This window comes from Scomber scombrus, unplaced genomic scaffold (genome assembly GCF_963691925.1).
Source record: "Scomber scombrus unplaced genomic scaffold, fScoSco1.1 SCAFFOLD_209, whole genome shotgun sequence".
Classification (NCBI taxonomy): domain Eukaryota; kingdom Metazoa; phylum Chordata; class Actinopteri; order Scombriformes; family Scombridae; genus Scomber; species Scomber scombrus.
In genome coordinates, this window is record NW_026910176.1 from 51,413 (window position 1) to 65,343 (window position 13,931).

Here is a 13,931-nt window from a genome sequence, read left to right on the forward strand (position 1 = left end):
GAAACATCTCACCGTTTACTTCATGGATTGGCACAATATTTTGTACAGATATAGGAGCTCAGTTGATGAATGTGAAGGACTCTGTTGATTGGCCAGGCTCTTTCCTTTGGCATATTTGTGTATTTTTGAGTGAAAAATCTCAAAAAACTACATGATTTATTGCCACAAGCTTTGGACTATCATGTCTGACAGTGACAAACACTTTTTTTGTTGTCTAGTACTGAAGACTTGTTGGACATAATGATGAAGCAGTACTCAATAGTCATAAACCAGTAATTACCAGTAGATATTTCTATGGTAGCAGCTTAAAAAGTGAGGATTTCCCAAAAAACATATAGTGGAAAAATGAACCTCAGTGATCTCAAGCTTTGAAGACCACTTGTAGGTCTCTCTGTCAAGTGAATACCTGAAATGTAATCTTTATAAAAGCATGAGCTATAAATCCAATGCTTGGCAGTGGGTGTTTCATCTAATTTCGGTTAACAGCAGCTCCAGCAGATGAAAAGTGAGCCGAGAGGAAAAGTGGAGCTGAACGAAACGCCAGCGTTGGCGAATGAGTTGGCTGCGCTCGAGGAAAGAGACAGCAGGTAGAACAAATACCGTCCTTCCTGCCAAATACTGAGCACTGTGCAGTCAGTGGGCACCAACAGTGAACAAGGAGGTAAGAAATAAGAGTAGAGCAGCGATTGTGGGGAATGGATATAATTTCACAGCACACGGTTGGAGGTAGAAGGGAGGTAAAGAAAATTGATTATAGTGTTTTCATTTCTGTTTTTGTCTTTGTCATCCTACTTCTTTTTTTTTTTTAAAACAACAACTTCAGGCAAGTAGGAGGTATTTGCAGTGGTGAGTGTTTTGTGGGTGTTTGGAGGCTGGTGATAATTATTCTTACTTGACAGACTCTCCACCTTCATCTTAAAAATAGCTCATTATACTCACAATGTCATGCTCACAGACAACCTACATCAGGTGTCTGCATACATACTAAGGCTGGGAATCACTGGTGAACTCATACAATACTATAATGTTTTTCTTCTCACAATAACAATATTTCACAACAAAGGAGATTCTGCGATCATGAAGACGTAATTACCGATATATCTCAACATAGGCAATTCTGTGATACACGATATATCACAGAAATATTCGATATATCACAACAAAGGATCTCCTGCAATACAAGATATATCACAAAGAATCTAAGCTATATCACAACAAAGGCAATTCTACGATACTTGATATACCACAAATAAATAATCAACGATATATCACAACGAAGGATATCCTGCAATACACGATATATTGCAAAGAAAAAATATATAATACATCACAAAGAATCTACGATATATCACAATAAAGGTGATTCTACAATACACAATATAACACACAGAAATAATCAATGATATATATCAACATAGGCAATTCTGTGATACTCGATATAACACACAGAAATAATCACTGCATCACAACTAAGGTGATTCTGTAATCCACGATATATTACAAAGACAATATATCATATATAATATAATATATATAATATATCACGATAAATGTAACTCAAGTAGAGAGAAAAACATAGGTGATTCTGCGATATATGAAATAATCTACGATATATCGCAACGAAGGTGATTCTGCAATACACGATAAATCACAAAGAATCTACGATATATCGCAACGAAGGTGATTCTGCAATACTCGATATATCAAAAATAATCTACGATATATCGCAACGAAGGTGATTCTGCAATCACGATATATCGCAAAGAATCTACAATATATCGCAACAAAGGTGATTCTGCAATACACGATATATCGCAAAGAATCTACGATATATCACAACAAAGTTGATTCTGCAATACACGATATATCGCAAAGAATCTACGATATATCGCAACGAAGGTGATTCTGCAATCACGATATATCGCAAAGAATCTACAATATATCCCAACAAAGGTGATTCTGCAATACACGATATATCGCAAAGAATCTACGATATATCGCAACGAAGGTGATTCTGCAATACACGATATATCGCAAAGAATCTACGATATATCGCAACAAAGGTGATTCTGCAATACTCGATATATCGCAAAGAATCTACGATCTATCCCAACAAAGGTGATTGTGCAATACACGATATATCGCAAACAATCTACGATATATCGCAATGACGGTGATTCTGCAATACTCGATATATCACAAACAATCGACGATATATCGCAATGAAGGTGATTCTGCAATACACGATATATCGCAAAGAATCTACAACAGTGGTCTCCAACCCTGCTCCTGGAGAGCTACTGCCCTGCATGTTTTAGGTATCTCCTCACTCTAACTCGTTATCAAGCAGCTGAGGCTCGTCAAAGGGCTTGATAACGAGTTGATTATTAGAATCAGGTGTGTTAGAGTGAGGAGATACCTAAAACATGCAGGGCAGTAGCTCTCCAGGAGCAGGGTTGGAGACCACTGATCTACAATATATCGCAACGAAGGTGATTCTGCAATACACGATATATCGCAAAGAATCTACGATATATCCCAACAAAGGTGATTCTGCAATACACGATATATCGCAAAGAATCTACGATATATTGCAACAAAGGTGATTCTGCAATACACGATATATCGCAAAGAATCTACGATATATCGCGACGAAGGTGATTCTGCAATACTCGATATATCGCAAAGAATCTACGATATATCGCAACGAAGGTGATTCTGCAATACTCGATATATCGCAAAGAATCTACGATATATCGCAACTAAGGTAATTCTGCAATACACGATATATCGCAAAGAATCTACGATATATCGCAACAAAGGTGATTCTGCAATACTCGATATATCGCAAATAATCTACGATATATCGCAACGAAGGTGATTCTGTAATACACGATATATCGCAAAGAATCTACGATATATCCCAACAAAGGTGATTCTGCAATACACAATATATCACAAAGAATCTACGATATATCGCAACAAAGGTGATTCTGCAATACTCGATATATCGCAAATAATCTACGATATATCGCAACGAAGGTGATTCTGCAATACTCTATATATATCACAAAGAATCTACGATATATTCCAACAAAGGTGATTCTGCAATACACGATATATCGCAAACAATCTACGATATATCGCAATGACGGTGATTCTGCAATACTCGATATATCACAAATAATCTACGATATATCCCAACAAAGGTGATTCTGCTATACACGATATATCGAAAATAATCTACGATATATCGCAACGAAGGTGATTCTACAATACTCGATATATCGCAAAGAATCTACGATATATCCCAACAAAGGTGATTCTGTAATACACAATATATCGCAATGGAATAACCAATATATCACAAAAAAGGTGATTCTGCAGTAAACGATATATCACATAGAAATAATCAACGATATATCACGGTAACTGTAACTGAAGAAGAAAAAGAAAAACATATTTAAAAGAGCAGGAAATACTCAGATGATGTTCAGTGTTAATTAAAAGTTCATTAGTTTCACATTAAAGAAAAAGCCGCCATGTATAAACATCCGAACACTGATAACTACAGCCTCAGTTTGTGTCTCTCACACAGAGCCGCTGGAAGTATTTTACAGATCTGATAAGAGACGCTGAGCCTCCTCAGAGAGCCGCGGTCGCTCATACAAATAACACGAAGATTTATTCCTTTACTGTGGCAATAAACACAACACACGACCCGCCGATAACTTACTGTGCTGCATTGAAAGCTTTACAAGATTACCGTTAACATGATGAACAGCAGGGCTACAGCTCAGTAATGACACTCTCTCACACACACACACACACACACACACACACACACACACACACAGTAGAGAGCCTCTACCTCAGCTATAACACACATACCACTGTGTCAGATATCAGTTATGTGCAATTATGATGTGAAAACCAGTGCAGGACGATGGAAGTGAAAGACTCTGGTATCTACTAGACTCCGAGTATGAGCCTTAAGATACTCATAAAGCTTTTTTAAACATTATAAATGATTTTTTTGGAACATTTGACACATTGAAAACAGCTTTTAAAAACACTGAAATGCTTTTTAAATGAGCTTTTTAAAAACATTTCAAAGTGTTTTTCTTTAAAAATAAACTACTTTTAAAACTTTCAAACTGTTTTTAACCCTTTACATACTGTTCATATTCCCACTCATAATTAGTCTCTACACCAATTCACATTCATAAGTTACCCATCAGTCATTAATAATAAATGTTTGATTACTCATTTTGTGAAAAAAGACATTCACAATCACTGTGAATCACTGTTTTATGGTTCAGGAGAACATTTTATAGAATATGATGAATACAACAACATGTTAAAATGCTGATTTTAGATTTTTTCTATTAATAAACACAGGTCCAATTTGTACATTTGCAGATATCCAAATGGGGGTCATCCCTATGTTCCCCCATTGCTAATACATTTTCTCCCATCAAAATTAGGCCCTGTGCTCCCACAGCACAGGTATGATCATTCCCTAATACATATAATGTGTTGTTGCCCCCCTTAACCTGATTTTTCATCTATAAAAATACTTGAAATTATTTTATTATTAAACCAAGGGAACATAGAGCTGTGGGAACATAGACATGCTTCCTAAAAATGTGCATCAGCTGCACACAAAAAAAAAGATGTGTTTTATTTCCATTTGTGTAAACTGTGGGTCACATTAGGAAAAATCTGGCTGAAATAAATCTGTATATGGTGTTTTTACAGCTCTAAAATTTTGACTCTGAACAGTATGTAAGGGTTAAGATAATGAAGATACATTTTAACAGACAAATTTGTTCTGTAGTACAAGTTTCTTTTCTCACTTTACTTCTCATACCACCAAAATCACACACTGGCTCAAACCTTCTAGACCCGCTACACTCTAATTAGATTTTGTTTACTTTCATTAGGCTTGACATTAGTGCTGGTGATACCTAACCTGTTTTAACCCTCCTGTTGTCTTCGAGTCAAGGAAGGAAGGGAGGAAGAAGGAAGGAAAGGAGGGAGGAAGGAAGGATGAAAGGGAGGAAAAGAGGGAGGAAGGAATGGAGGAAGGAAGAAGGAAGGAAAGGAGGGAGGAAGGAAGGGTGAAGGAAAGAAGGAAGGAAGGTAGGAGGGAGGAAGGAAGAATGGTAGGAGGGAGGGGAAATAAGGAAGGAAAAGAGGAAGGGAAGAAGGAAGGAAAGAAGGACAGAGGAAGGGAGGAAGGAGGTAGGGAGGAAAAAAGGAAGGGAGGGAGGAAGGACAGAAGGAAGGAAGAAAGGGGGATGCAGGAAGGAAAGAAGGAAGGGAGGAAAGAGTGAGGAAGGAAAAACAGAGAGAAGGGAGGAGGGAGGAAGGACATATGGAAGGAAGGATGGGAGGAAATAAGGAACAGTCAAAACAGACAGTGTCAATTTGACCCGGGAGGATGACACGAAGGTTTAACACTAAGTGACTCATGATAACTTTTAATTAGCCTCGTAACTTGTTAAATTAAAACACAGAGATTCTAGCCAGGCCTTTTATTTATCACTTCTACTTAATAAAACATGAAATAAACAAAATAAACCCTTCATGCACTCACCTCTGCACGTCTGCATGTCATCCAGGAAGCTGTTATCGGAGCATCCAGCTGTGCAGACGCCTTGCTGAAGGTGACTGGACTGCAGGAGGAGGACTTCCTCCGGTTTGAGGCAGCGGAGACAGTCGGAGGATAAAGGTCCCACACAGGAGCGACACGTAGGATGACAGTCTGGACGCAGGGGAGATGAAAGGTTATCAAAAGGTCGGACTGGCAGCGATGGGGGGAAAAAATCAATCATAAAGATGTTTTTTTGCTTTGTTTACTTTGGCAGGTGTCGTCCTGGGAGTAGAGTCCTTCCCCGCAGGCCTCCACACACTGTCCCTGGTGGAGGAGGAGGCCGTCTGCACATAGCGTACACTGGGACACGGACGGACCCCAACATGACACGCAGGAGCTGTGGCAGGCTGAGGAGGAAGTGGAAGAGGAAGAGGAAGAGGAAGAGGAAAGAATGAACAAAAACATGATGATTTACATATGAATCAATACAATCTCAGTTTAACCCTCCTGTTGTCCTCGAGTCAAGGAAGGAAGGGAGGAAGAAGGAAGGATGGGAGGGAGGAAGGAAGGGAGGGAGGGAGGGAGGAAGGGAGGAAGAAGGTAGGAAAGGATGGAAGGGAGGAAGAAGGAAGGAAGGAAGGGAGGGAGGAAGGGAGGAAGAAGGAAGGAAGGACGGAGGAAAGAAGTAATGAAGGAAGGTAGGAGGGAGGGAGGAAAGAAGGAAGGAAGGAAGGAAGGAAGGAAGGAGGAAGGAAGGAAGGAAGGAAAGGAGGGAGGAAGAAGGAAGGAAGGAACAGAAGAAGAAGGAAGGAAAGGAGGGAGGGAGGAAGGGAGGAAGGGAGGGAGGAAGGGAGGAAAAGAGGGAGGAAGGAAGGGAGAAAGGAAAGGAAGGAAGGAAGGACGGAGGAAAGAAGGAAGGAAGGAAGTGAGAAATAAAAAGAGGAAGGAAGGAAGGAAGGAAGGAAGGAAGGAAGGAAGGAAGGAAGGAAGGAAGGAAGGAAGGAAAGAAAGACAGGAAAGAAAGACAAGAAAGAAAGAAGGGAGGAAGATGGGGGAAAGAAAGAAAGAGAGAAAGAGAGAAGGAGGGAGGGAGGAAGGACAGAAGGAAGGAAGAAAGGGGGATGGAGGAAGGAAAGAAGGAACAGTCAAATCAGACTGGGTCAATTTGACCCGGGAGGACGACACAAAGGTTAAAAAACATTATACTATAATAATAATAAATAAAGTACTACTGTAGATTATAAGAACTGTACAGGAAGCTTTTTAGGTCAGCCTGCATACCTGACATACTTAAAGTTGAGAGACTTTGAATTCATATAAAAGTGAGATTTATTGCACCTGCTCTCGTTTTTATTGAAAATGAACAAATAAGATGAACTATTAAAATGTTTTAACATGTTTTTTATGCCTGAATACGGTGTAAATTCAGCATATTGAAAAATTATGCTGGAGCTGCTTTTTCTTCTTCTTTGCCACATTTCTTAAAGCATCCACTTAAACTGCAGTAGATGAAAACATGTGTTATGTATGTGTGGTCATACAGAAAACTACTTTATTAAAATAAATGATGTGTCAATATCAGACGGGAAGCAGCAGCAGGAATAACCACGAGGCAAAACGTTGATTAAAATACTCTTTAACCAACTATACGAACATTTGTTTTAATTAGGAAACACCTGCTAACATCAATCAACCTGTAAGGATATAACCTACCTCTGCATCTGCTGTGGTTGTCTTGGTAATGGTGAGTCGGACACTGTGGAATACATTTCCCATGATGCATCAAAGTCCCCGGTGGGCAGCTCATGCACTTGGGGTTGTCAGGGAAACAGGAGGCACAGGACGAATCGCAGGCTGTGAACGGCACAAAAGAATGATAAATATTACATATTTTATCCACCTAGAAAGAAAGAAAGAAAGAAAGAAAGAAAGAAAGAAAGAAAGAGGAGAAGAGAAGAAAGATAAAGGGGGGAGAAGAGAAAGAAAGGAGGAAAAGGAGAAGGAAAGAAATAAAGGAAGAACAAAAAGTAGGAGGATAAAGAAAGACAAAGAAAGGAGGAAGATAAAGTAGGACAAAGAGAAAGAAAGAACAAGAAGTACTAAGAGAAAGAAAAAGGAAGAGGAGAAAAGGGAAAAAGGAGAAAGAAAATAAAGAAAGAAAGAAAGAAAGAAAAAGAGAAAGGAGGAATAGGAGAAAGAAAGAAAGATAAAGGAGGGAGGAAATAAAGGAAGAACAAGAAGTACTAAGAGAAAGAAAAAGAAAAAGAAAGAAAGAAAGAGAGAGAGAAAGAAAGAAAGAAAAAGGAGGAAGAGGAGAAAAAAAGAAAAAGGAGGAAGAAAAGAAAGAAGAGAAAGACAGAAAAGAAAGAAAAAGAGAAAGGAAGAACAAGAATGAGTAAGAGAAAGAAAAGAGAGGAAGAGGAGAAAAAAGAAAAAGGAGGAAGAAGAGAAAGAAAGAAAGAAAGAAAGAAAGAAAGAAAGAAAGAAAGAAAGAAAGAAAGAAAGAAAGAAAGAAAGAAAGCAGGTTCAACATAAACCCATAAACAAGTCAAAATGTGTCAAAAGAAAACTTAATTCACGTAACTGTTGACTGACATTTTACTCTTGAGTTCATTGTGTGTGTGTGTGTGTGTCTCTGTGTGTGTGTGTGTGTGTGTGTGTGTGTGTGTGTGTGTGTGTGTGTGTGTGTAGCGGTTCATAATGACATGACACTTTGACACGTGAACACGCTCCGACTCGTCTTTCCTTCAATCTAAACAGAGGAAAAGTTACAGCATGCTGGAGGGCAACGGGAAAAGAAAGAAAAGAGGACAGCTATCAAATGAAAAGCAGGAAACCCCTGAGGAAGGAAGAAAAAGGAGAAACCCTTCAGCTTCTCCAGATGTTGACATTTCTTAAATAGACCTCAGAGCTTAAACTGGCAGATTCTAATGTGTCTGACCTTTTTCCCTCCAAAAAAAGAAAGTCCCTTCTAGTTTCTGACATTTTCTATAAGGGGGGAAAAAAAGAAAAAGCTTCAAGGTGATTTTAAAAAAAAAATGAAACAAAAGACTGGGCTACATTCTTTCATTCATTCCTTCCTTCCTTCTTCCTTTCCTTCCTCCCTCCCTCCTTCCTTACTCCTTTCCTTCCTTCCTTCTTCCTCCCTCCTTCCTTACTCCTTTCTTTCCTTCCTTCCTTCCTTGTTTCATTCCTTCCTTCTTCTCTCCCTTCCTTCCTTCCTTCCTTCCTTCCTTCCTTCCTCCTTTCCTTCCTTCTTCCTCCCTCCCTTCCTTACTCCTTTCTTTCCTTCCTTCCTTCCTTTTTCCTTCCTCCCTCCCTCCTTACTCCTTTTCTTCCTTCCTTCCTTCCATCCTCCCTCCTTCCTTACACATTTCTTTCCTTCCTTCTTTCATACCTTCCTTCCATCCTTCCTCCTTTCGTTCCTTCCTTCCTTACTCCTTTCCTTCCTTCCTTCCTTAATCCTTTCTATCTTTCCTTCCTTCCTTCTTTCATTCCTTCCTTCCTTCCTCCCTCCCTTCCTTACTCCTTTATTTCCTTCCTTCCTTCTTTCCTTCCTTCCTTCCTTCCTTCCATCTTCCCTCCATTCCTCCTTTCTTTCCATCCTTCTTTCATTCCTTCCTTCCTTCCTTCCTTCCTCCCTCCCTTCCTTCTTTCATTCCTTCCTTCCTTCCTTCCTTCCTCCCTCCCTTACTTACTCCTTTCTTTCCTTCCTTCTTTCATTCCTTCTTTCCTTCCTTCCTCCTTCCTTCCTTCCTTTATTTCCTTCCTTCTTTCATTCCTTCCTTCCTTCCTTCCTTCCTCCCTCCCTCCCTCCCTTCCTTCCTTCCTTCCTCCTTCCATCCTTCCTCCTTTCGTTCCTTCTTTCCTTCCTTCCTTATTCCTCCCTTCCTTCCTCCCTCCCTCCCTTCCTTCCTTCCTTCCTTCCTTCTTTCGTTCCTTCCTTCCTTCCTCCTTTCCTTCCTTATTCCTCCCTTCCTTCCTTCCTTCCTTCCTTTCCTTCCTTCCTTCCTTCCTCCCTCCCTCCATCCTGAGCACAAACTGGCAGATTCTAATACATCTAACCTTTTTCCCTCCAAAAAAAAAGAAAGTCCCTTCTAGTTTCTGACATTTTCTATAAGAGTGCTTCAACTTCAACATTAGCTGCAGGGGGAAAAAAAGAAAAAGCTTCCAGGTGAATTTTTTTAAGGAAAGGAAATACTGGGCTACATTCTGCTGAGTTCACCGTCACCCTCGGGGAAGCCTATTCTCACTCCTCTTCATCTTAACGCTCCAAAATAGAAACCATCCATATTCATACAGGAAGTCTTTATTCTGCTGCTGCTGGAGCTTCTGAATCCTCATTAGTGCAAACCAGAGAGATCCTAATTATTGTATTTTCTTAAATTGTTTGTTGGCCAACTTCGACTACTGCTGAGTTATCGTTTTGGCACCGCGTGGAATTAATGTTGGCAAGAAACTCCAGGAGGACTAAAAAAACACAAAAAAAACAAACCTTCACCTCCAGTTCACTTCACTTTTAAACTTCTTCTTGTCTCAGATGATGTTACTGTTTACTGAGCTTTCTGTGACCCTTAATGTGTCTGATATGAGATGAACTTTCACTCTTTATTCACCCTCCTGTTGTCCTCTAGTCAAGGAAGGACAGGAGCAACGAAGGAAGGAAGGAAGGAAGGAAGGAAGGAAGGAAGGAAGGAAGGAAGGAAGGAAGGAAGGAAGGAAGGAAGGAAAGAAAGGAGTAAGGATGGAGGGAGGAAGGAAGGAAGGAAAGGAGTAAGGATGAAGGGAGGAAGGAAGGAAGGAAAGGAGTAAGGAAGGAAGGAAGGAGGGAAAGAAAGGAGTAAGGAAGGAAGGAAGGAAGGGAGGAAAGGAGTAAGGATGGAGGGAGGAAGGAAGGAAATAAGTAAGGAAGGAAGGAAGGAAAGAAAGGAGTAAGGAAGGAAGGGAGGGAGGAAGGAAATGAGTAAGGAAGGAAGGAAGGAAGGAAAGAAGGAAGGAAAGAAAGGAGTAAGGAAGGAAGGAAGGAAAGGAGTAAGGAAGGAAGGAAGGAAAGAAAGGAGTAAGGAAGGAAGGAGGAAGGAAGGAAGGAAGGAATGAAAGAAAGGAGTAAGGAAGGGAAGGGAGGGAGGGAGGAAGAAGGAAGGAAGGAAGGAAGGAAGGAAGGAAGGAAGGAAGGAAGGAAGGAAGGAAGGAAGGAACGAAGGAAGGAAGGAAAGAAAGAAGGAAGGAACAGTCAAAAGAGATGGGGTCAATTTGACCCAGGAGGACAACAGGAGGGTGAAGTTCAGTTTGAGTATTTCAGATGGACTGAATCAGACTTTAATCTACAATAAATCCAGTCTCTCTTGAGTTTGAAAGCTTTTGGATGACAGAGGTTTTGTTTGGAGTCACACTGACTTGACAGCAAATGTATTTTTCTAACTATAATTTAGTTTTTTAGTCCTCTACCTTCCTGTCAAACATGTCTGAACAGCTCAAGTTCTCTAAAAGAAACCCAGAAAAATAAGAAATCAGTCAAAAAACACAACAACAAAAAGCTAAAATAAAATAAAGTGGGTTCAAAAAATAACCTTTAAAAAGTAAAATAAAATAATATTTATCGTCCAAAAGTGTCACAACTTAGAGCTGAATTGTTTAGAGTAGTTCAACTAGACTATTAGTATACTTCTTTTTAATTTACATTTTACAACAGGAAATGAGTGTCATATAGAAAACTGGAAAAATAAGAAATCAGTAAATTGAAACAGTGGTAACAAAAAACTAGAATTAAACCTCAAAAGCTAAAATAAAGTTGATTCTCTATTTTTTTTAAATGTAAAAAGTTGGAGTAAGATACGTATAAGGTATAGTAGATATAAAAGACTTACTAGAATAAGATATATAATATGTAATAATATAAACAGTACTGTGCAAAAGTCTTAGGCTACCATTAGATCTGTTGTTTTAGCATTGCTATAATGACCATATATAATTATTTATATAGTCTCTTTATTAGAATACAACCAGGAAATACAGGAAATATGTATGCAATATTAAAAAAATCACAAAAAACATCTTCTATAGAATAAAAAGTGGCAAGTATTTCCCCTTACACTCAAGCAATAGCAGGAATCTGGCTCTATTAAACCTAAATGGAAAGGAATCTTAATTAATAATAATAATATTTAATAATTAATGTAAGATTTTGTGTACATATGTCCTGTATTTTCTGTTTTTAATGGTGGTGGTGGCTTAAGGCTTTTGCACAGTATTGTATATAATAGAGTAAAATACTATAGTGTCACAGTTTAGAGTTAAAATCTTGGGGGTAGCTCTAGTGGACTTTTAATATTTAGGTTTGAGCTGTGTGGAGAGCTCGGAGTAGAGCTGCTTCTCCTTCTCATCATAAGGAGGCAGCTGAGGTGATGTTAGGTCACTTGATTAGGATTCCTGCAGCACATCCAATAGATAGGAGACCTGAAACATGCTCTCCTGGGGAACACATCGGAATCCTCCCAGGAGGAGATGTAAGGCGTTGCTAGGGAGAATCCCATAGCAACCAAGTCTCGCATATGGAATGTATATATATAGTATTTAAGCTGCAAATGTATCATTCCCTCTTTCCATCTGTCATTCCTTTCTTCCTCCCCTCTTTCCTCCATCTTTCCTTCCTTCTCTCTTTCTTTCCTTCTTTCCTTCCTTCCTTCCTTTATTCCTTCCTGTCTTCTTCTCTCTCCTTCCTTCCTTCTTTCCTGTCTTATTGTCCTTCCTTCCTCCCTCATGTCTTCTTTTCCTTCCTTCCTTCCTGTCTTATTTTCCTTTCTTCCTTCCTTCCTTCCATTATTCCTTCCTGTCTTCTTCTCTCTCCTTCCTTCCTTCCTTCCTTCCTTCATTCCTTCCTGTCTTCTTTTCCTTCCTTCTTGTCTTCTCCTTCCTTCCTTTATTCCTTCCTGTCTTCTTCTCTCTCCTTCCTTCCTTCCTGTCTTATTTTCCTTCCTTCCTTCCTTACTATATTCCTTCCTGTCTTCTTCTCTCTCCTTCCTTCCTTCCTTCCTTCCTTCCTTCCTTCCTGTCTTCTTCTCTCTCCTTCCTTCCTTCCTTCCTTCCTTCCATCCATTTTAAATGAGTGTATGTCAACGTTAAGGTGGATTTTCGGTGACTCTTCATGCGCAGCGACACTCAAACTAACATGAAAGTCTGGTAGAGCCTTAATGTGTATTTGGGTATTTTAGTATTTTAGTATGTTAGTATCCTGCAGGCTGGTTCAGATGATTCTTGGACGTACTTAAGCTGCTAATGTGTCGTCTGCATCTTAAAGCCCAATGATCGGTTGTTTTGGTTTAGGGGCAAAAAAACCCTTTGAAGGTCACACTGCTACACCGATGACATGTCAAACATAAGGACTGTGGGCCAGAACCGGCCCGCCGAGGGGTTCAGTCTGGCCCACTTTTCTTCCTGTCTTCTTTTTCTTCCTTCCTTCTATCCTTCCTGTCTTCTTTTCCTTCCTTCCTTCCATCCTTTCTTCCTTCCTTCCTTCTTTCCTTCCTCTTTTCTTTTCCTTCTTTCCTTCCTTATTTTCCTTCGTTTCTTCGTTCCTTTCTTCCTTGCTTCCTGTCTTCTTTTCCTTCCTCCTTCGTTCCTTCTGTCCTTCCTTCCCTCCTGTCTTCTTTTCCGTCCTTCCTTCCTTCATTCCTTCCTTCTTTCCTGTCTTCTTTTCCTTCCTTACTTCCTTTCATCTTTCTATTCTGTCTTCTTCATTCCTGCTTCCTTCATTCCTCCCTTCCCTCTTTCCCCCCTTCCTTCCTTCCTTCCTTCTTTCCATCCTATCTTCTTTTCCTGTCTTCTTTTCCTTCCTTCCTTCCTTCCTGTCTTCTTTTCCTTCCTTCATTCCTGTCTTCTTTTCCTTCCTTCCTTCCTTCCTTCCTTTCCATCCATCCATCTCTTTAATGACATAACATCTTTTTAACGTACATCCTTCTTTAACGGAGTAGATATGAATCTTTTTACCGTAACAGACGCCTTCTTGACTGTAGAAATCAGCGCTGCAGTCTGGGACACATTCACCGTTTTTAAGCAAGGCGGCCGGGTCCGAACACGACGAACACTCCTGCTGGCTCGGTCCGCTGCATTCTGAACACGACTCATGACAACCTGGTGGGAAATAAAGAGATAAATGTTTAATATTATTAAATATTTACAGTACGATAACAGTGTTAAGTGGTTTTAAAAAGTCACAGAAGAGTTTACGTTCAAGTTAGTGTGACTGTGTTGTAAATCAGGGATGTTAAACATGAGGCCCGTGGGCCAGAGCTGGCCCCCTGAGGGGTCCAATCCGGCCCACTTTCCTTCCTGC

The 13,931-nt window shown here is 39.8% G+C and overlaps 1 protein-coding gene across 1 annotated transcript in view; it reads right to left on the reverse strand.

Annotated features, from left to right (window-relative positions):
- Positions 1-13,729, reverse strand: part of LOC133976778 (extracellular matrix organizing protein FRAS1-like) — a gene marked incomplete at both ends in the record, with an annotated part of 58,963 nt that extends 45,234 nt beyond the window's left edge. The window contains 4 exons of the mRNA XM_062414976.1: positions 5,603-5,770; positions 5,866-6,006; positions 7,313-7,453; positions 13,586-13,729. Coding sequence (XP_062270960.1) covers positions 5,603-5,770; positions 5,866-6,006; positions 7,313-7,453; positions 13,586-13,729 — 594 coding nt within the window. The remainder of the gene's footprint in view (positions 1-5,602; positions 5,771-5,865; positions 6,007-7,312; positions 7,454-13,585) is intronic.
- Positions 13,730-13,931: the final 202 nt, after the last annotated feature.